The sequence below is a fragment of the Macaca nemestrina genome, chromosome 20 (genome assembly GCF_043159975.1).
Source record: "Macaca nemestrina isolate mMacNem1 chromosome 20, mMacNem.hap1, whole genome shotgun sequence".
Classification (NCBI taxonomy): domain Eukaryota; kingdom Metazoa; phylum Chordata; class Mammalia; order Primates; family Cercopithecidae; genus Macaca; species Macaca nemestrina.
The window spans coordinates 49,169,533-49,193,027 of NC_092144.1; the positions used below are offsets into that span (position 1 = coordinate 49,169,533).

A 23,495-nucleotide genomic window follows, 5' to 3' on the forward strand; every position below is an offset into this window, starting at 1 on the left:
GGCGCAATCTTGGCTCACTACAACCTCCGCCTCCTAGGTTCAAGCGATTCTCCTGCCTCAGCTTCCCAAGTAGCTGGAATTACAGGCATGTGCCACCACTCCCAGCTAATTTTTGTACTCTTACTAGAGATAGGGTTTTGCCATGTTGGCAAGGTTGGTCTCTAACTCCTGATCTCAAGTGATCCACCTGCCTAGGCCTCCCAAAGTGCTGGTATTATAGGCATGAGCCACTGCGCCCAGCCCTGAAGTTATTGAACAGCAAAACTAATCTATGCTGGAAAAAAAAAAAATCAGAACTGTGATCATCTCTAGGGATAGGTTGGGGACTGTTTGGTAAGGCACATGAGGGAATTTCCCCAGGTGATGAAAATATTATATATCTTAATGGGCAATTTGGTTACACATTTGCCAAAGGTGAACTATATAGTTAAGATTTGTGATTTTTATTATATATAAATTTCATCTCCAAAATCAGCCAAAAGAAGTGTGAAAATATTGTATTCTTTTTTTTTTTTTTTTTTTTGAGACGGAGTCTCGCTCTGTCACCCAGGCTGGAGTGCAGTGGCCGGATCTCAGCTCACTGCAAGCTCCGCCTCCCGGGTTCACGCCATTCTCCTGCCTCAGCCTCCCGAGTAGCTGGGACTACAGGCGCCTGCCACCTCGCCCGCTAAGTTTTTGTATTTTTAGTAGAGACGGGGTTTCACTGTGTTACCCAGGATGGTCTCGATCTCCTGACCTCGTGATCCGCCCGTCTTCCGGCCTCCCAAAGTGCTGGGATTACAGGCTTGAGCCACCACGCCGGCCAAATATTGTATTCTAGTTAATGACATGGTGAAGTCTTTTGGGTGATATGTACTGATGTGTGGAACTTTGAAGTGCATAAAAATAAGAGAGATTGTGGAATGGACAGAGGGAGGAACCGATGGATCAGTGTGTGATCAATCAAGAAGAGTACAGTGTTTAGAATCTAGATGATTGGCACCTGTAATCCCAGCACTTTGGGAGGCTGAGGCAGGTGGGTCAGTTGAGGCCAGGAGTTCCAGATCAGCCTGGTCAACATGGTGAAACCCTTCTCTACAAAAATACAAAAATTAGCTGGGCATGGTGACACATGCCTGTCATCCCAGCTACTTGGGAGGCTGAGGCAGGAGAATCGCTTGAACCTGAACCTAACACTGCACTCCATCCTGGGTGACAGAGCAAGACTCTGTCTCAAAAAAAAAAAAAAAAAAAAGAAAAAAAAGAAAGAAAGAAAAAGAAAAAATTAAAGAAGAAAGAAAGAAAAATCTAGGTGATTGGCATGTGAGCATTCACCGTATAAGAATTTCAACTGTGTCGGCCGGGCGCGGTGGCTCAAGCCTGTAATCCCAGCACTTTGGGAGGCCGAGACGGGTGGATCACGAGGTCAGGAGATCGAGACCATCCTGGTGAACACAGTGAAACCCCGTCTCTACTAAAAATACAAAAAAAAAACTAGCTGGGCGAGGTGGCAGGCGCCTGTAGTCCTAGCTACTCGGGAGGCTGAGGCAGGAGAATGGCGTGGACCCGGGAGGCGGAGCTTGCAGTGAGCTGAGATCAGGCCACTGCACTCCAGCCCGGGCTACAGAGCAAGACTCCGTCTCAAAAAAAAAAAAAAAAAGAATTTCAACTGTGGACATTTTAACATTTTCATAATAACATGGCGAGGCCGGGCGCGGTGGCTCAAGCCTGTAATCCCAGCACTTTGGGAGGCCGAGACGGGCGGATCACGAGGTCAGGAGATCGAGACCATCCTGGCTAACACGGTGAAACCCCGTCTCTACTAAAAACAAAATACAAAAAACTAGCCGGGCGTGGTGGCAGGCGCCTGTAGTCCCAGCTACTCGGGAGGCTGAGCCAGGAGAATGGCGTAAACCCGGGAGGCGGAGCTTGCAGTGAGCTGAGATCCGGCCACTGCACTCCAGCCTGGGCGACAGAGCGAGACTCCGTCTCAAAAAAAAACAAAAAACAAAAACAAAAAAAAAAAAAACACGGCGAGAAAAAAGGAAGTAATTGTGCTAGGCTGCTGTTATTCATATGAACTGAGTAGAAATGCATTTACCAGAGTCAGGACAGCTGAGAGATTAAGAACAGGGACTCCAGAGCCTGCATGCCTGTGCCCTTAGCTCCAATTCTTACTAGCTCTGAGGCCTCGGGAAGTCACTAGCCTATCTCAACCTGTTTCCCAGTCTGAACATGCTCATAATAATAACGCCTGCTGCACAGAGTTTGTGAGCATTAAATGCATTAAGATGAGAAAATTCCTAAGAAACATATCTGGTCCACAGCAGGTGCTCATTAAATTTAGTTATTTGGTCAATATAAATCCCTCATTGTTGGATATTTAATTTCCTTTCTAACTAGGACAGAATTTTTTCTTCGTTTGCTTTTGTTTTATGCTATTATAAACCATGTTGGCGTTATTTTTCCCCCGAATCCTGTCTCTGAATATCCTTAAAATTTCCAGATGTGGGATGACTGGAGGGCAGGGTTCTAAGGTCCTGCTACTGATTTTCAAATCCCCCTCTCCACCCTCCAACCCCATGGCCCGTTTCTCTGCACCCTGGGTTGAGGTTGGCCAGTTGGGCTTTGCCTCCGCTTTCGGACCCGCAGCTCATGGATGTTAACCCCCAGAAGCCTCCGGGTACTCACTAGGACGAAGCCAACTTCCCCGCGGGTCAGCGACACGGAGTGGCTGTAGGCGTGCACAGTGACAAGGCCCACGTAGGAGACGCGGCGGCTGCCCCGGTGCTCGTTCTTGGCCTCCACGCTGAAGGCAGGCAGGGTCTCGTCGTCGCCGCACAGCTCCGCCATCGTGTACGAACAGGTGCCCATCATGTCGTAGCGACGGCCGTCGAAGGTGGTGTAATGGGGGTCGCCCTGGGCGCGACAGACAGCGGTGGACTCCGCCACACACTTGGCCTTCCCGCCTGCCACCTGGCAGCGCTGCCCAGCTGCGCACTGCACGCCTTCGCAGGAGGACTTTGCTGGGGACACCACAGCTGGGGAGGGTAGGGAACAGTGAAAAGAGAGAATCAGAAGTGTCTGCGGGGTTGGAAATTCCAGCACTTTGGGAGGCCGAAGCGGGCAGATCACTTGAGGTCAGGGGTTCCAGACCAGCCTGCCCAACATGGTGAAACCCCATCTCCATTAAAAATACAAAAATTAGCAGAGCGTGGTGGCACATGCCTGTAATCCCAGCTACTTGAGAGGCCGAGGCAGGAGAATCGCTTGAACCCAGGAGGCAGAGGCTGCAGTGAGCTGAGATGGCACCACTGCACTCCAGCCTGGGTGACAGAGGGAGACTCTGTCTCACAAAAAAAGGAAGAAGGAAGAAGAAAGAAGAAGAGGAAGAAGAAGAAGAAAGAAGAAGAAAGAAGGAGGAAGAAGAAGAAGGAGGAGGAGGAGGAGGGAAGAGGAAGGGAAGGGGAGGGAGGAGGGGGAAGGGGAGAGGGGGAAAAGAGGGGGAGGGGAAAAGGGGAGGGGGAGGAAGAGAGGGGAGGGGGAGGAGAGGGGGGAGAAGGAAGAGGGAGAAGAGGAAGGAGGAGGTGGAGAAGGAGGGGGGGAGGAGGAGGGGCAAGGAGGGGGGAGGAGGAGGGGCAAGGAGGGGGGAGGAGGAGGGGGGAGGAGGGGGGAGAGGGGAGGGGGGAGGGGGGAGAGGGGAGGAGGAGGGGGAGGGGGAGGAGGAAGAGGAGGAGGGGGAGGAGGGGGGTGAGAGGGGAGAAGGAGGAGAGGAGGAGAGGAGAGGAGGAGAGGAGAGGAGGAGGAGGGGGAGGAGGAGGGGGAGGAGGAGGGGGAGGAGGAGGGGGAGGAGGAGGGGGGAGAAGGAGGGGGAGGAGGAGGGGGAGGAGGAGGGGGAGGAGGAGGGAGGAGGAGAGGGGAGGAGAGGGGAGGAGGGGAGAAGGAGGAGAGGAGAGGAGGAGGGGGAGGAGGAGGAGGGGGAGGAGGAGGAGGGGGAGGGGGAGGAGGAGGGGGAGGAGGAGGAGGGGGAGGAGGAGGAGGGGGAGGAGGAGGAGAAGGAGGGGGGAGGTGGAGGAGAAGGAGAAGAAGGAGGGGAGGAGGAGGAGGAGGAGAAGGGAAGAAGAAGGAAGAAGCCTGCCTCAGGCCTCAGAGGGAGGCATCCTGGAGTCCACTTTGCCTGGAAAGCTTGAGCAATTCGCTCACAACTGCCCAGTTTTGCCCATTTTAAAGGTGGGGAAACCAAGGTCTGGAACCCCACAGGGAGAGAGTTGCTCAGCCCTCTCTGAAAGTCCCAGGTTTTCTGATTCTCTAGTTTAACACAGAGCAGCCTAGAAGAAGGGAAGGCAGTTAAGTAAGAAAAGGCAGAAACAGTCATTAAAATGTTTTTTTTTTTTTTTTTTTTTTTTTTTGAGACGGAGTCTCGCTCTGTCGCCGAGACTGGAGTGCAGTGGCCAGATCTCGGCTCACTGCAAGCTCCGCCTCCTGGGTTTTTACGCCATTCTCCTGACTCAGCCTCCCGAGTAGCTGGGACTACAGACGCTCGCCACCTCGCCTGGCTATTTTTTTGTAGTTTTTACTAGAGACGGGGTTTCACCGGGTTAGCCAGGATGGTCTTGATCTCCTGACCTCGTGATCCGCCCGTCTCGGCCTCCCAAAGTGCTGGGATTACAGGCTTGAGCCACCGCGCCCGGCCTAAAATGTTATTTTGTGTTTTTCTCTCCCCCTTTTCCCCTCTTCCCTACCTTCCCTCCAGGGTCAAAAAAAGCTAAGGGATTATTTATTTATTTATTTATTTTTATTTTTTGAGAGGGAGTCTCACTCTGTCTCCCAGGCTGAGTGCAGTGGCCCAATCTCGGCTCACTGCAAGCTCCGCCTCCCGGGGTCACGCCATTCTCCTGCCTCAGCCTCTCTAGTAGCTGGGACTACAGGAGCCTGCTACCACGCCCAGCAAATTTTTTTGTATTTTTTGTATTTTTAGTAGAGAAGGGGTTTCACTGTGTTAGCCAAGATGGTCTCGATCTCCTGACCTCGTGATCCGCCCGCCTCGGCCTCCCAAAGTGCTGGGATTACAGGTGTGAGCCACGGCGCCTGGCTGAGCTAAGGGATTTTTTTAAGGACAGAAAATGGAAGGATGTTGCGGAGAAGGGAAGTGAGGGGAGGACAACCAGGATCCCGAAAGCCACAGAGGAGCAGGTGGGTGGAAAACGGTCGCCAGGTGGACAGGACCAGGGGATATTTCCCATCACTCACTCCGACCGCAATCAGCTGCTGTTGCGTAGCCTGTAGCTTTGGCCAGCCCGAAGGTGAGCAGCCCGAAGTTGGTGGTGGCCTCGGCCGTGTGGATCGTGTCAGCCGTGCCGAGCTCCACTTCAGCATACGAGAACTCACTGCCTGGCACAGCCGCCCAGGTGAGCTTGGCCCCCACTGCATGCCCATCTATGGTCAGCCCGCTGATAGCCTTTGTCTGTGCCACCACCAGGGCCACGCCCTCAGAGCCTGGTACACTCTTGACCACATAGGCAGGGCAGTAGGCCGCCACATCTGGGATCAGGACCAGGTAGGGGTCATAAGTCACTTCATTCCTTATGGCACCTGTGCCAAACAGCAGGACCTGGATGCCCACGTTTGCAGACAGGTAGAGTGGCCGGGATGGCCGAACCTCAAACTCTACCACATCACCTGCCTGGAGCCCACGGGAGCCAGTGATACCCCCATGGTTATAGGTCAGCTTTGTGGTCTGGCTGGCCATGACAAAGGCCAAATCATAGCGGGACTGGGAGGCCAGCGTGGGTACTACATAGTGGGTGCCCCAGGCAGATGTGGGTAGCAGCTGCTCGACCACATGGTTACAGGTCGTATGTTTCTGGGCACAGCTGTGGCCAGAGAGGACAGCCACGGGGCTACTAGCTGTGACCTTTGACCCCGAGAGATCCAGTGAGCTCTGTAGCTGGGCCACATTGTAGGGCTCTAGAGTCACACTTAGGACATCGCCAGCTGGATAGAACTTGCCATTGAATGTCACTGACCCCTTCAGCGTGACGCTGACCGAGGCACCTGTGGCACCGGCCACCACGGCAAACTCCTTGACATTCCTGGCTGAGGTGCCGGGGGGTGTGAGCACAAAGTACTCGGTGCCCAGGGCCTGGATGGGCCGCAGCAGTGTCAGCTCCGCTGTGTCGGGCTTGGCATTTAGTGCCTGCACAGAGATAGCATGGTCAGAGTGGATCACCACCGCATGCTGGAAGATCTTGCTGCCTATCATCTCAGCCTTGGCACTCATGTTGACCATGACTGACTCCCCGGGCCTCACTGTGACGTTGTGTGAGGTTTTGTCTGCCTGGCTGAGGATGAAGACAGAAGCAGGGCTCTCTGACAGACTGGAGATAAGGAGGCGGGGGTAGGCCTTGCTGTAGGCCAGCTGATAGTTCTGCAGGAAGGCTGTGAGGAATTCGTTCCTGCCAGTGTTCTTGAGGTCCACTGAAGCCTCCTGGGTCAATCCTGGTTGAGAAAATACAGCTGTGAGTCCACTTATCCAATCCTCCTCACCTTTTGCTCTACACCCAGAAACATGTTGAAATATTAACTTGGGCTTTTCTTTCCCGCTTTGCTTTCCTTTCTTCTGATTCATGCAGCATTCGTCTACAAGCCTTGCTGGCTTTTGTTTTTAAAAAATCTAAACACCTTAGACAGGGCCCTCAAACTCAAATGCTGATGGGGCCAGGCAAGAAATATAAATGTGTGGAACAGTCCTGGAGGGGCGACTGTGGAACTGGAGCACTCCTACACCATCTAAAGTGGGTTGTTGCTTATGCAAATCAATCAGTGTGATACATCTTATCAACAGAATAAAGGACAAAAACTATATGATCATTTCAATTGAGCCAGAAAAGCATTTGATAAAATTTAACATCCTTTCATGATAAAAATTCTCAAGAAAGTGGATATGGAAGAAACACACCCCAACATGGTGAAAGCCATGTACAACAGACCGACAGCTGGTATCATACTGAATGGGGAAAAACCGAAAGCCTTTGCTCCAAGATCTGGAACACAACAAGGATGTCCACTTTCACCACTGTTCTTCAACATATTATTGTTAGTCCTAGCTAAACCTCTTAGACAATAGAAAAAAATAAAGGGTATCCAAACTGGAAAAAGAGAGGTCAAATTATCTTTGTTTGCAGATGATATAATCTTATATTTAGAAAAACCTAAAGACAGCTGGGCTTGGTGGCTCACGCCTATAATCCCAGCACTTTAGGAGGCCGAGGTGGGCGGATCACCTGAGGTCAGGAGTTCAAGACCAGCCTGGCCAACATGGTGAAACCCAGTCTCTACTAAAAAAATACAAAAATTAGCTGGGTGTAGTTGCACGCGCCTATTGTCCCAGCTACTCGGTAGGCTGAGGCAGGAGAATCGCTTGAACCTGGGAGGCGGAGATGGCGGTGAGCCGAGATCATGCCACCGCACTCCAGCCTGGATGACACAGCAAGACTCTGTCTCAAAACAAAACAAAACAAAACAAAAAACAACCTTGTCCAGGTACAGTGGCTCAAGCCTATAATCCCAGCACTTTGGGAGGCCGAGGTGGGCAGATCAAGAGGTTAAGAGATTGAGACCATCCTAACCAACATGGTGAAACCTGTCTCTATTAAAAATACAAAAAAAAAAAAATTAGTCTGGCATGGTGGCAGACACCTGTAATCTCAGCTACTCAGGAGGTTGAGGCAGGAGAATCACTTGAACCTGGGAGGTGGAGATAGCGGTGAGCCGAGATTGCACCATTGCACTCCAGCCTGGGCAACAAGAGCAAAACTCCGTATCAAAAAAAAAAAAAAGAAAAGAAAAGAAAAAGAGAAACACATTCATCAAGAAGCTATTAGAACTGATAAACAAATTCACTAAACTTGCAGGATACAAAATCAACATACAAAAATCAGTAGCATTTCTATATGCTAACAGCAAACAATCTGAAAAAAAAAAAAAAGGAAAGTAATCCCATTTATGATAGCTACAAATAAAATAAAACACCTAGGAATAAACCAAAGAAATGAAAGATCTCTACAATGAAAACTATACAACAGTAATGAAAGAAATGGAAGAAGACACACACCAAAAAAAATGGAAAGATATTCCATGTTCATGGATTGGAAGGTGCAATATTGTTAAAATGTCCAGACTACCCAAAGCAATCTACAGATTCAGTGCAATCCCTATAAAAATACCAGTGACATTCTTCACAGAACTAGAAGACTAATCCCAAAATTTATGTGGAAACACGAAATACCCAGAATAGCCAACGCCATCCTGAGCATAAAGAACAAAACTGGAGGAATCACATTACCTGACTTCACATTATACTACAAAACTATAGTAACCAAAACAGTGTGGTACTGGCATAAGAACAAACACATGGACCAGTGGAAAAGAATATAGAACACAGAAACAAATCTATCCACCTACAGTGAATTCATTTTTGACAAAGATCCCAAGAACATACACTGTGGGATATCCAGTTTTCCCAGCACCATTTATCTTCAATAAAATAAAGGTGGCATGTACCTGTAATCCCAGCTACTCGGGAAGCTGAGGATTTATCTTCAATAAATGGTGCTGGGAAAACTGTATATCCATATGCAGAAGAGTGAAACTAGACCCCTATCTCTCACCATATACAACAATCAAATCAGAATGGATTAAAGACTTAAATCTAAGACCTCAGACTATGAAACTACTACAAGAAGACATTTGGGAAACTCTCCAGTTCATTGGTCTGGGCAAAAATTTATTGAGTAATACATCAAAAGCACAGGCAACCAAAGAAAAATGGACAAATGGGATCACATCAACCTAAAAAGCTTCTGCTCAGCAAAGGAAACAATCCACAAAGTGAAGACACAACGGACAGAATGGGAGAAAATATTTACAACCCATCGAGCTAAAGCAATTAGACAAGAGAAAGAAATAAAGACATTCAAAGTGTAAAAACAAAACAAACAAAAAAGAAGTCAAATTATCCTTGTTTGCAGATGATATAATCTTATATTTAAAAAAAAAACCTGGCCGGGCGCGGTGGCTCAAGCCTGTAATCCCAGCACTTTGGGAGGCCGAGGCGGGTGGATCACGAGGTCAGGAGATCGAGACTATCCTGGCTAACATGGTGAAACCCCGTCTCTACTAAAAATACAAAAAACCAGCCGGGCGTGGTGGCGGGCGCCTGTAGTCTCAGCTACTTGGGAGGCTGAGGCGGGAGAATGGCGTGAACCCGGGAGGCGGAGCTTGCAGTGAGCCGAGATCACGCCACTGCACTCCAGCCTGGGAGACACAGCGAGACTCCGTCTCAAAAAAAAAAAAAAAAAAAAAAAAAAAAAAAAAAAAAAAACCTAAAGACTCCATCAAAAAGCTATTAGAACTGATAAATTCACTAAATTTGCAGGATACAATATCAACATACAAAAATCAGTAGCCTTTCTATATGGTACTGACAAGGGATTAATAACCAGAATATAAAAGGAGCTCAAACAATAGGAAAATAATCAAATAATCTGATATGTGTGTGTGTGTGTGTGTGGTGTGTGTGTGTGTGTGTGTGTGTGTGTCTGAGATGGGGTCTTGCTCTGTCACCCAGGCTGGCACGATCTCAGCTCACTGCAACCTCTGCCTCCTGGGTTCAAGTGATTCTCTTGCCTCAGCCTCCCAAGTAGGTGGGATTACAGGCATGTGCCACCATGCCTGGCTAATTTTTGTACTTTTAGTAGAGACAGGGTTTCACCATGTTGGCCGGGTTGCTCTCAAACTCCTGACCTCAAGTGATCCATCTGCCTCGGCCTCCCAAAGTGATGGGATTAGAGGTGTGAGCCACGACGCCCGAATTAATCTGATTTAAAAATGGGCAAAAGATCTAAACAGACATTTCTCAAAGAAGACATACACATGGCCAGCAGGTATATCAAAAAATGCTCAACATCACTAATCATCAGAGGAATGCAAATTAAAGCTACAATGAGATACCATCTCACTCGTGTTAAAATGGCTTTTATCCTAAAGAAAGGCAATAATGAATGCTGGTAAGCATGTGGAGAAAAGGAACCCTCTTACACTGCTGGTGGGACTGTAAATCACTACAGTCACTATCGATAATAGTATGAAGGTTTCTCAGAAAACTAAAACCAGAACTACTGCATGATCCAGCAGTTCCTTTCCTTCCAAGACAGGAAGTCAGTAGATCCAAGAGACATCTGCTTTCCCATGTTTATTGCAGCACTATTCATCATAGCCAAGACATGGAATCAACCTAAGTGTCCATCAACAGATGAAAGGATAAAGGAAATTTAGTACACACAAACAATGGAGAATCACTCCGCCATAAAAAAAGAATGAGATCACCCCGCACAGTGGCTCACACCTATAATCCCAGCACTTTGGGAGGCCGAGGCAGGTGGATCACTTGAGGTAAGGAGTTCGAGAGCAGCCTGGCCAACATGGTGAAACCCTGTCTCTACTAAAAATACAAAAATTAGCCAGGAATGGTGGCATGTACCTGTAATCCCAGCTACTCGGGAGGCTGAGGCACGAGAATCGCTTGAACCTGGGAGGCGGAGGTTGCAGTGAGCCGAGAAAGCACCACTGTACTCCAGCCTGGGTGACAGCGTGAGACTCGGTCTCAAAAAAAAAAAAAAAAAAAAAAAAAAAAAAAACCAAAAAAAAAGGAATGAGATTCTGTCATTTGCAACAACATGGATGGAACTGGAGGAAATAAGCCAGTGCAGAAAGACAAATTTCACATGTTCTCACTCATGTATGGGAGTTTAAAAATTTTAACTGATGAACTCATAGAAATAGAGAGTGAAGGCTGACTCTCTTTTCGGACTCAGCCCGCCTGCACCCAGGTGAAGTAAACAGCCTTGTTGCTCACACAAAGCCTGTTTGGTGGTCTCTTCACACGGACACGTGAAACATTTGGTGCTGAAGACCCCGGTCAGCGGGACTCCTTCGGGAGACTAGTCCGCTGTCCTCATCCTCTCTCCGTGAAGAGATCCACCTACGACCTCGGGTCCTCAGACCAACCATTTCAAGGAACATCTCACCGATTTTAAATCGGGTAAGCGGCCTCTTTTTACTCTCTTCTCCAGCCTCTCTCACTATCCCTCAACCTCTTTCTCCTTTCAATCTTGGTGCCACCCTTCAATCTCTTTCTTCTCTTAATTTCAATTCCTTTCATTTTCTGGTAGAGACAAAGGAGACACATTTTATCCGTGGCCCCAAAACTCCACTGCCGGTCACAGACTCCGGAAGGCAGCCTTCCCTTTGTATTTAATCATTGCGGGGATGCCTCTCTGATTATTCACCCACTTTCCATTGGTGTCTGATCGTGGGGATGCCTGCCTTGATCATTTACCCACGTTCCCTTGGTGGCAAGTCAACTGCGGGGACACCTGCTTTGTCTGCTCACCCACGTTGCAGCCCAGGGCTGCTCCCCACCCCCTTCTCCGTGTCTCTACCCTTCTCTTTAAACTTGCCTCCTTCACTATGGGCAAACTTCCACCCTCCATTCCTCCTTCTTCTCCCTTAGCCTGTGTTCTCAAGAACTTAAAACCTCTTCGACTCTCGCCTGACCTAAAATCTAACCGTCTTATTTTCTTCTACAACACCGCTTGGCCCCAATACAAACTCAACAATGGTTTTAAATGGCCAGAAATCGGCACTTTTGATTTCTCCATCCTACGAGATCTAGGTAATTTTTGTCGAAAAATGGGCAAATGGTCTGAAGTACCTGACGTCCAGGCATTCTTTTACACATTGGTTCCTCCCTAGTCTCTGCTCCCAATGCAACTTGTCCCAAATATTTCTTCTTTCTTCTTTCTCTCCTGTCTGTTCCTTCAGTCTCCACCCCAAGCTCCGAGTCCTTTGAATCCTTCTTTTCTACAGACTCATCTGACCTCTCCCCTTTTCTCCAGGCTGCTCCTTGCCAGGTCGAGTCAGGTCCCAATTCTTCCTCAGCCTCTGCTCCCCCACCCTATAATCTTTCTATCACCTCCCCTCCTCACACCCGGTCTGGTTTACAAGTTTCGTTCAGCGACTAGCCCTCCTCCACCTACCCAACAATTTCCTCTTAGAGAGGTGGCTGGAGCTGAAGGCATAGTCAGGGTACAGGGCCTTTTTCTCTATCAGACCTTTCCCAAATCAGCTAGCGTTTAGACTCTTTCTCATCAGACCCCACTAAATATATACAGGAATTCCGATATCTAACTCTGTCCTACAGTTTAACCTGGAGTGACTTAAATGTCATCCTAACTTCTACCCTCTCCCCAGATGAACCGGAAAGAGCTTTTTCTCTAGCCCAGTCTCATGCTGACAACTGCCAGCTTCATGAGCCAGACCTCTAGGAAGGCATTAGAGCAGTTCCCCGAGGAGATCCCCAATGGAACTATCAGGCCAATTCCCCAGGTATAGCTACGCGAGATTACGTGGTTTCCTGCCTAGTTGAAGGGCTTAAAAAGGCAGTTGAAGGGCTTTACAAAGCTGTTAATTATGACAAACTTAAAGAAACTACCCAAGGTAAAGAACCCAGCCCAATTCATGGCCCGCTTAGCAGCTTTACCGCCCTCGACCCAGAGGGGCCAGAAGGCTGCCTTATTCTTAATATGCATTTTATCACCCAATCAGCTCCTGACATTAGAAAAAGCTCCAAAAATTAAATTCTGGCCCTCAAACCCCACAACAGGACTTAATTAACCTCGCCTTCAAGGTGTACAATAGTAGAGAAGAGTTGCGATTACTTGCCTCTGCTGTGAGAGAAACCCCAGCCATATCTCCAGCACACAAAAACTTCAAAACACCTAAGCCACAGCGGTCAGGCATTCCTTCAGGACCTCCTCCCCCAGGATCTTGCTTCAAGTGCTAGAAATCTGGCCACTGGGCCAAGGAATGTCTGCAGCCCGGGATTCCTCCTAAGCCGTGTCCCATCTGTGCGGGACCCCACTGGAAACTGGGCTGTCCAGCTGGCCCAAGGCTCTGACTGACTCCTCAGATCTTCTCCGCTTAGCAGCTGAAGACTGACACCGCCCGATTGCCTCGGAAGCCTACAGGATCATCACAGATGCTTTTGGTACCTCTTACAGTGGAGGGTAAGTCTGTCCCCTTCTTAATTAATACAGAGGCTACCCACTCCACATTACCTTCTTTTCAAGGGCCTGTTTCCTTTGCCTCCATAACTGTTGTGGGTATTGACGGCCAGGCTTCTAAACCTCTTAAAACTCCCCCTCTCTGGTGCCAACTTGGACAACGTTCTTTTATTCAGTCCTTTCTAGTTATCCCCACCTGCCCAGTTACCTTATTAGGTTGAGACATTTTAACTAAATTATCTGCTTCCCTAACTATTCCTGGGCTACAGCCACACCTCATTGCCACCTTTTGCCCCAGTTCAAAGCCTCCTTCACATCCTCTCCTTGTATCTCCCCACCTTAATCCACAAGTATAGGATACCTCTACTCCCTCCTTGGTGACAAATGATGCACCCCTTACCATCCCATTAAAAGCTAATCACCCTTACCCTGTTCAACACCAATATCCCATCCCACAGCACACTTTAAAAGGATTAAAGCCTGTTATCACTTGCCTGTTACAGCATGGCCTTTTAAAGCCTATAAACTCTCCTTACAATTCCCCCATTTTACCTGTCCAAAAACCAGACAAGGCTTACAGGTTAGTTCAGGATCTGTACCTTATCAACCAAATTGTCTTACCTATCCACCCCATGGTGCCAAAGTCATATACTCTCCTATCCTCGATAGCTCCCTCCGCAACCCCTCCATAACCCATTATTCTCTTCTGGATCTCAAACATGCTTTCTTTACTATTCCTTGCACCCTTCATCCCAGCCTCTCTTCGCTTTCACTTAGACTGACTCTGACACCCATCAGGCTCAGCAAATTACCTGGGCTGTACTGCCGCAAGGCTTCACAGACAGCCCCCATTACTTCAGTCAAGCCCAAATTTCTTCCTCATCTGTTACCTATCTCAGCATAATTCTTTATGAAAACACACGTGCTCTCCCTGCTGATCATGAACGGCTAATCTCCCAAACCCAAACCCCTTCTACAAAACAACTCCTTTCCTTCCTAGGCATGGTTAGGTACTTCCGCCTTTGGATACCTAGTTTTGCAATCTTAACGAAACCATTATATAAACTCACAAAAGGAAACCTAGCTGACCCCATAGATCCTAAATCCTTTCCCCACTCCTCTTTCCGTTCCTTGAAGACAGCTTTAGAGACTGTCCCCACACTAGCTCTCCCTGACTCATCCCAACCCTTTTCATTACACACAGCTGAAGTGCAGGGCTGTGCAGTCGGAATTCTTACACAAGGACCGGGACCGCGCCCTGTAGCCTTTTTGTCCAAATAACTTGACCTTACTGTTTCAGGCTGGCCATCATGTCTCTGTGCAGTGGCTGCCGCCGCCCTAATAGTTTTAGAGGCCCTCAAAATCAAAAACTATGCTCAACTCATTCCCTACAGCTCTCATAATTCCCAAAATCTATTTTCTTCCTCACACCTGACGCATATACTTTCTGCTCCCTGGCTCCTTCAGCTATACTCACTCTTTGTTGAGTCTCACACAATTACCATTGTTCCTGGCCCAGACTTCAATCCGGCCTCCCACATTATTCCGGATACCACACCTGACCCCCATGACTGTATCTCTCTGATCACATGACATTCACTCCATTTCCCCATAGTTCCTTCTTTCCTGTTCCTCACCCTGATCACACTTGGTTTATTGATGGCAGTTCCCCCAGGCCTAATCGCCACTCACCAGCAAAGGCAGGCTATGCTATAGTATCTTCTACATCTATCATTGAGGCTACTGCTCTGACCCCCTCCACTACCTCTCAGCAAGCCAAACTCATTGCCTTAATTTGGGCCCTCACTCTTGTAAAGGGACTACGAGTCAATATTTATACTGACCCCATATCCTGCACCACCATGCTGTTTTATGAGCTGAAAGGTTTCCTCACTACACAAGGGTCCTCCATCATTAATCCCTCTTTAATAAAAACTCTTCTCAAGGCCGCTTTACTTCCAAAGGAAGCTGGAGTCATTCACTGCAAGGGCCATCAAAAGGCATCAGATCCCGTCACTCAGGACAACACTTATGCTGATAAGGTAGCTAAAAAAGCAGCTAGCTTTCCAACTTCTGTCCCTCATAGCCAGTTTTTCTCCTCCTCATCTCATCACTCCTACCTACTCCCCGACTGAAACTTCCACCTATCAATCTCTTCCCACACAAGGCAAATGGTTCTTAGACCAAGGAAAATATCTCCTTCCAGCCTCACAGGCCCATTCTATTCTATCATCATTTCATAACCTCTTCCATGTAGGTTACAAGCTGCTAGCCCGTCTCTTAGACCCTCTCATTTCCTTTCCATTGTGGAAATCTATCCTTAAGGAAATCACTTCTCAGTGTTCCATCTGCTATTCTACTACTCCTCAGGGATTGTTCAGGCCCCCGCCCTTCCCTACACATCAAGCTCGGGGACTTGACCCTGCCTAGGACTGGCAAATTGACTTTACTCACATGCCATTTTAGTCAGGAAACTAAAATACCTCTTGGTCTAGGTAGACACTTTCACTGGATGGGTAGAGCCCTTTCCCACAGGGTCTGAGAAGTCCATCATGGTCATTTCTTCCCTTCTGTCAGACATAATTCCTCAGTTTGGCCTTCCCACTTCTATACAGTCCGATAATGGACCGGCTTTTACTAGTCAAATCACCTAAGCAGTTTCTCAGGCTCTTGGTATTCAGTGGCTCCTGGTTTTACCTCAAACTTCCACCCTTAAGTCTCTCTTTAAGTGGATAGAAGATCTTCAGTACACTCCAATACTTTCACCCTGATGAAGTCCTATTCTTTACTTTTATACTTACTCTTATTCTCGTTCCCATTCTTATGCTACTCTCTACCTCTCCCCAGCTATCTCCACCACACTATCAATCTCACTCTCTCCTAGCCATCTCTAATCCTTCTTTAACAAACAATCGCTAGCTTTGCATTTCTCTTTCCTCCAAATTCGAGGAGGCCCGGACTTACTCATTGCTAAAAAGAAAGCCGGGGGGACTCTGTATATTTTTAAATGAAGAATGTTGTTTTTACCTAAATCAATCTGACCTGGTATATGACAACATAAAAAAACTCAAGGATAGAGCCCAAAAACTCGCCAACCAAGCAAACAATAGCGTTGAACCCCTTGGACACTCTCTAATTGGACATCCTGGGTCCTCCCAATTCTTAGTCCTTTAATACCTGTTTTTCTCCTTTTATTCGGACCTTGTATCTTTCATTTAGTTTCTCAATTCATACAAAACCGCATCCAGGCCATCACCAATAATTCTATATGACAAATGCTCCTTCTAACAACCCCACAATATCACCCCTTACCCCAAAATCTTTCTTCAGTTGAATCTCTCCCACTGTAGGTTCCCATGCTGCCCCAATCCTGCTCGAAGCAGCCCTGAGAAACATCGCCCATTATCTCTCCATACCACCCCCAAAAATTTTTGCTGCCACAACACTTTACCACTATTTTGTTTTATTTTTCTTATTAATGTAAGAAGACAAGAATGTTAGGACTCCGAGCCCAAGCTAAGCCATCATATCCCCAGCGACCTGTATGTGTACATCCAGATGGCCTGAAGCAACTGAAGATCCACAGAAGTGAAAATAGCTTAACTCATGACATTCCACCATGGTGATTTGTTTCTGCCCTGCCCTAACTGATCAATGTACTTTGTAATCTCCCCCACCCTTAAGAAGGTTCTTTATAATCTCCCCCACCCTTAAGAAGTTTCTTTGTAATTCTCCCCACCCTTGAGAATGTACTTGGTGAGCTTCACCCCCTGCCCCCAAAACATTGCTCTTAACTTCACCACCTATCCCAAAACCTATAAGAACCAATGATAATCCCACCACCCTTTGTTGACTCTCTTTTCGGACTCAGCCCGCCTGCACCCAGGTGAAATAAACAGCCCTGTTGCTCACAAAAAAGAAAAAGAAAAAAGAAATAGAGAGTGAAAATGATGGTTACCAGAGGCTGGAAAGGATAGTGGGGAGTGGGGGATAAGCAGATATGGTTAATGGAAACAAAAATACAGTTAAACAGTTAGATAAAATGGATAAAATCCAGTATTTGGTAGCGGAACAGGATGACTATTATTGAGAATAATTTATGGTATATTTTAAAATAACTGAGAGTGGAATTGGAATGTTCCTAACACAAAGAAATGACAAATGCTTGAGGTGACGGATGCCCTAGTTACCCTGATTTTATCATTACACACTGTATGCCTGTATCAAAATATCACAGGTACTCCATAAATGCAGACAACTACTATGTACCCATAAAAATTAAAAATTTTAAAAATATATAAACTAGTAAAAAAAAATAAAGTGGGTTGTTGGAACTAGCTTTCAACTGTTATAATGAAAGAATGTGAGCTTTTTTAAATTGTAAGACCTTTCTGTTTTTCTTTTTTCTTTTTCTTTTGAGACGGAGTCTCGCTCTGTCACCCAGGCTGGAGTGCAGTAGCGTGATCTCGGCTCTCCAGAACCTCTGCCTCTCAGGTTCGAGTGATTCTACTGCCTCAGCCTCCTGAGTACTGGGACTACAGGCATGCGCCACCATGCACAGCTAACTTTTGTATTTTTTCTTTCTTTTCCCCCCTTTGAGATGGAGTCTCACTCTGTCACCCAGGCTGGAGTGCAGTGGCACAATCTCGGCTCACTGCAACCTCCGCCTCCTGGTTTCCATGCCCGGCTAATTTCTGTATTTTTAGTAAAGACATGGTTTCACCATGTTGGCCAGTCTGGTCTCAAATTCCTGACCTCAGGTGATCCACCTGCCTCGGTCTCCCAGAGTGCTGGGATTACAGGCGTGAGCCACCACGCCTGGATGTTCTTTCTGTTTTTAAAGAGAAACTGGCTATCTGAATTTTCATGTGAAATCTCCAACCCACAATTGTTTTAAAGCACTTTGGGGCTCAAGGTGAATGTACTCTGCTGCTGGTGTATGCATGATTTTCATCTTTTTGCAAACTGGAGTGCAGTGGCTTAAACACAACACACTGCAGCCTCAACCTCCTGGGCTCAAGGGATCCTCCTGTCTCAGCTTCCAGTATAGCTGGGACCACAGACACGCACTATGTGCCTGGCTCATTTTTTTTTAAATTTTTTCTAGAGGCAGGGTCTCACTTTGTTGCCCAAGCTGGTCTTGAACTCCTGGGCTCAAGTGATCCTCCTGCCTCAGCCTCCTGAAGCGCTGGGATTACAGGCGTGACCCACTGCACCCAGCTGATTTTTATCTTAATAGGACTTGTAGGGACCAGATGCGGTGGCTCTCGCCTGTAATCCTAGCACTTTGGGAGGCCAAGGTGGGTGGATCACTTGAGGTCAGGAGTTCATGACCAGACTGACCAACATGGTGAATTTCCATCTCTACTAAAAATACAAAATGAGCCGGACATGGTGGCGTGGGGCGCCTGTAATCCCAGCAACCAGGGAGGCTGAGGCAGGAGAATCACTTCAACCCAGGAGGTGGAGGTTGCAATTAGCTGAGATTGCACCATCGCACTCCAGTCTAGGCAATAAGAGCGAAACTCCATCTCAAATAATAATAATAATAATAACAACAACAACAACAATAATGGGACTTGGGGGTTTGTGAAAAGGGGATAAAGAGAAGAAGGGGATTATGGAAGGGTGGATGAATTGTCTCCTAGAAATAGATGGTAGTGAAGGCTTCTGACCACCCCCAACTAGGAAGAGCATCCCTGGAGCTGAGAAGAGAGAGAGGTCTAAGGAATCTTGAAGAGAGTGGGAGGGGGCGGGGACTATGTAATGACCACCTTCCATATAAAGGGGATCTTGAAGGATATCCCAGGGGACCAGGGGATCAGGGAAAATGGACATTTCAAAAGTAGCCTAGATGGATGCTGACTGGTGACTAGAGGGCCCTCATATCCCATCCTCACCCCAGTACTTTGGCTAAAATTTTACTTGCGGACACATCCCTGGGAGAATTGGGGACGACACCCTCCAAAAACGACTTCCGTGAAATTTTCCATCAACTCAGCAGAATGAGGCTCAGAGTCAAAACCTTAGTTGAGTTGCAGAAAACCAAGACAGTTTGTGCACACTTGAGTTTGGGGACTAAGGTTTTCACCAGTGCTCCCATCCAGAAAAGGGTGAGAATCGGTGAATTCTACCACATCCCTCTGCAGAGCCTAAGGGCCTCTCTCCTGCCTCAGCTAGCCTGGGGTGACATGTGGAGGAGGCACACATGGAAGGCGTGGACCCAGGCAGAGTTCCCCAGATTGGAACAAGGACATGGAGAGGGTCTTGGTCTGACTTACCCCACAAGAGGGTTGCTCCAGCCCAGAGTATCCACCAGCTCCACAGGGCACCCATGGCTGCAGTAGGAAAAGAGAAGGGATCATAGGAGGCTGAGTCACTGCCTCTGCTGGAGACTGTCCTCGGCAGAAGGGCCCACTCTCATGACAAGGGCCACCTGGGACCATGAAGGCTGAGGTGGGGAAAGAAGTCAGGCAGATTGGACCGGGGGTATGGATCCAAGGACCAGTGTGTGTATAGGGGAGGCTGGCTGTCCAGTGCGTCTGGAGGTCGGGTGGGGAGGGCAGTAGCCAGGGACGGGGTGGGGAGTTGGCTGTCTTGTGGGTCTAGGGGTAGGATGAGGAGGCCTAAAGCCAGGAGCAAGAGTAGGGGACCTGCTGTTCCACTTCCAAAGGGGACCCCAGCCCTTCTCACCTGCAGGTCCCTGGAGCTGCAGGGCCAGCCCTGTGGCAGGGCTATATAGTGGAGTTTCTGGTCCCCTCAGGCCACACCCTGGGCCACGTGCCAGGCAGATGATGCCAACTTCCTGGAGGAGGCTGCCATCCTTAGGGCCAGATGAAATGGGAAACCGTGAAGGCCTGGGAAGGAGGGATGGTGATTCTGGATGCCTGGGTTCCAAGAAGGAAGTGAGGACGGCTCCTGGCCACTCCCTGGACGCCTTCTGGAAAGTTTGGTCCTGGAAGGGTGGGGTCTCTGAGGGAGACAGCTGGGGAGCAGGAAGCTGAGCACCTGGGTCCCTGGGTGGAGGTAGGGTGGGGTGGGGGTGTGGGCAGCGAGGTGGGAGGTGGCATGTGGTCATATCTGCTGGTTTAGTGGCTAGATTCCTTCCTTTGGCTCCTGCCAGGAACAACAATGAGGGACCCATATCCGGGTCCTGGTTCCTCCTCAGTCCCCACAGGCTGGGGAGTCCCTAGCCACCCACATCCTGCTTCCAGACACCACTAGGGGCAGGTGTCTGGGATGGGCAGGAGTCTGAGGTTATGGAGTGGGACACAAGACCTCCACCAAAGCCCAGTGGGGCCTTTGCGGTTTCTCATCTGCAAAACGGGAACACCAAAACCAGCTTCTCTGGGCATCTTTATGTCCCAGAGATGTAAAGAAATTTTCAAAGACTGTAGAGCTGGGGGGCAGCCTCTTCTGGTGCGGGCGCAGGCCAGCATGCAGGTGGGCACTGGGGCTGAGGCGATATGTGAAGAAGGGACAATAGCCTCTGTTTCCTGGTTCCACACAGACACCCGGATTCCACTTCTGATTCCAGACACCTGCCCCTGGAAATAGGATATAGGTGGCCAGGGACTCCCCAGCCTGTGGGGACCAAGGAAGAGCCAGGACCTGTTGGTTTGGGGGGGTATTTTTGTGTGTAGGGAGGGTTTGCTCTTAGCAGGGGCTAGCTGAACAGGTTTAGGGGACTCTGTGCCTCTCCATCACCCCAGAATTTGCCTGAGATGGGAGGTGGAGGTCTAGGTTGCACACAAGGAGCAGAAGAATGAGGTGAAAGTTGGGCTTTCTCATCTGGAGTCAGCTCCTCTGAGGAGCTGGCCTGACCCATGCCCTGCCTGCCTTCTCCCTGACCCAGGATCTCATTGTTTGCCAGGGGAGTCTCCCCTGGGACCAACAGCTGCAAAGCCTGGGTGCCCTCTTGGACCAACACCCTAGCAGCTGCTGCCTCTGGGGCTCCTCCTCTCTTATCACAGGATCCTGGGCCTCTGGGAGGCCAGAGTGGGTGTGGGGGCTTCTCTCTCCCTGGAGCTCCGACCAATCCCCAGGCCCATCCAAGGCACATTCCTGGAGGGAAAGATAAAGGCGCAGAGTTGACTGGGACATACAGTCAACCAGGAAAATGAAGTGAGTAAATAGGAGACTAAAAGCCAGGGATAACAAGAAACAAGCAGGAGCAGGGGACCCACAGGAAATGGAAGCTTTGGGAAAAGGATGCCGGGGTCCCTGAGGGGTCTAAAAGTTGGTGGAAGGGGCTGTTGGGTCCCTGAAAGAGATAAGGACTGGGAGAAGGAGACGTCAGGATTCCTAGGAGGAAACAGCAATTGCAAACCAAGATGTGAAAATTCTCTGTGTGAGGTCAGGCAGAGTGGCTCAGCTTGTAATTCCAGCACTTTGGGAGGCCAAGGCAGGAGGATTGCTTAAGGCCACAAGTTTGAGACCAGCCTGGTTCAAGACCAACATAGTGAGACCCTGTATCTACAAAAAATACAAAAATTAGCCAGGCAGATGGTGCACACTTGTAGTCCCAGCTACTTGGGAGGCTGAGGCAGGAGGATCACTTGAGGCCACAAGGTCAAGACCAGCCTGGGCAACATCGTGAGACCCTTTCTCTATAAAAAATACAAAAATAAACTGAGTGTGGTGACGTGCACCTGTAGTCTCCACCATTCAGGAGGCTAAGGTGGGAGGATTGCTTGATCCTAGGAGTCTGAGGCTGCAGCGAGCCATGATCATGCCACTGCACTCTGACCTGGGGAGAAAAAGAAAAAAGAAAATAAGATCCTCTGTATGCGATACCTGTCTTGTAGTTTGAGGCACTCAGAGACAAATGGGAGGTGAAGGGAAAGAATTAGGGTGAGTTTCATGGGTGTTTCTGGCTCTCAATTCTCTTTAAGCCTTGGGGGTTCCCCTGGTTGATCACAGAAAGAAGCTTCCTGCCTTCAAAATTCATCATCGCTCTCCACAGCCAGACTCCCCAGAAATGGGGTGGTTGTGGTGGGAGATCTCACAAATTAATACTCTGTGACAATCCCCTTTGGTCTTCTTTCTCACTCCTATTAAGGCCCAAGTGGTGTGTGTGTGTGTGTGTGTGTGTGTGTGTGTGTGTGTGTGTGTGTACACAGCCCTGTGCCTTATCCTGTATTATATCAATTCTCAGGAAACCCTTTGGTGACCCGGGAAATAAACTCTTAGGACACTTCCTTATGGTCAGAGAAATCGCATCCATCTCGCCACTGGCAGCCTTGCTCTGAGCCCAAGCAAGGGTATTTGTGTATCTGAGTCTTTCGGCCTCTCTCTGCTTATCTGCCTCTGTCTCCCTGCAACATGTGCACTGGCTACACCATCCCAGACCCCTGGGCCCCTCTGACTAGTCTCCCTGCAACATGTGCACTGGCTACACCATCCCAGACCCCTGGGCCCCTCTGACTAGTCTTGGCTTTACAGACCTGAGCACAGTGGGAGAGAATGTACTCTCTCCAGCTAAATGCAGGCTTGTGGGCAATTTCTTTTTTTTTTCTTTTTTTTTTTTTTGAGACAGAGTCTCGCTCTGTCACCCAGGCTGGAGTGCGGTGGCCGGATCTCAGCTCACTGCAAGCTCCGCCTCCCGGGTTCACGCCATTCTCCTGCCTCAGCCTCCTGAGTAGCTGGGACTATAGGCGCCCGCCACCTCGCCCGGCTAGCTTTTTGTATTTTTTTTTAGTAGAGACGGGGTTTCGCCGTGTTAGCCAGGATGGTCTCGATCTCCTGACCTCGTGATCCGCCCGTCTCGGCCTCCCAAAGTGCTGGGATTACAGGCGTGAGCCACCGCGCCCGGCCGGCAATTTCTAACTTAATTCCTTTATGCTCTGGATCCCACAATCTGACTTCCATAGGCACTGAATGTTTTTCTAAACTCTCCAATGACCCATTATTTGCCACTTGCCTCTAGTTCCTTCCCTGTAACATTTGACATTCACACTTCCTCTCTGCCTATAATAATTGAAATTCTATAGATGTTCTCTGATCATAATGGAATCAGCTTGAAATTAATAACAGAAAAACAGGGAAATCTCCACTCACAAGGATATTGAGCAACTCACTTCTAAATAATCCATGGGCCAAACAGGAAGTATCAAAAATACATAGAATTAAATGAAAATGAAAAGAAGATATTTCAAAATATGTGGGATATAGCTAAAGGGAAATGTATGGCATTAAATATTTACATTAGGAAAGAGGAAAGTTCTCAAACCAATAATCTAAGCTCTTACACAAGAAAGTAGTAAAAGACCAAAACAAACACAAAGCAGAAGAAAGGAAATAATAAAGAACAGAGATTAATAAAACTGAACATGAGAAAATCAATGAAACAAAAGAACTACTTTGTCGTTGTTGTTGTTGTTGGTTGTTAAC

The 23,495-nt window shown here is 48.4% G+C and overlaps 1 protein-coding gene across 1 annotated transcript in view; it reads right to left on the minus strand.

The window, feature by feature from the left end:
* The window catches only part of FCGB (Fc gamma binding protein), a 97,340-nt gene extending 77,520 nt beyond the window's left edge, over window positions 1–19,820 (minus strand). The window contains exons 1-4 of the mRNA XM_071086799.1: window positions 19,797–19,820; window positions 19,385–19,441; window positions 5,230–6,477; window positions 2,671–3,020 (exon numbers count right to left, since the gene is read on the minus strand). Coding sequence (XP_070942900.1) covers window positions 2,671–3,020; window positions 5,230–6,477; window positions 19,385–19,439 — 1,653 coding nt within the window. The 5' untranslated portion in view covers window positions 19,440–19,441; window positions 19,797–19,820. The remainder of the gene's footprint in view (window positions 1–2,670; window positions 3,021–5,229; window positions 6,478–19,384; window positions 19,442–19,796) is intronic.
* Window positions 19,821–23,495: the final 3,675 nt, after the last annotated feature.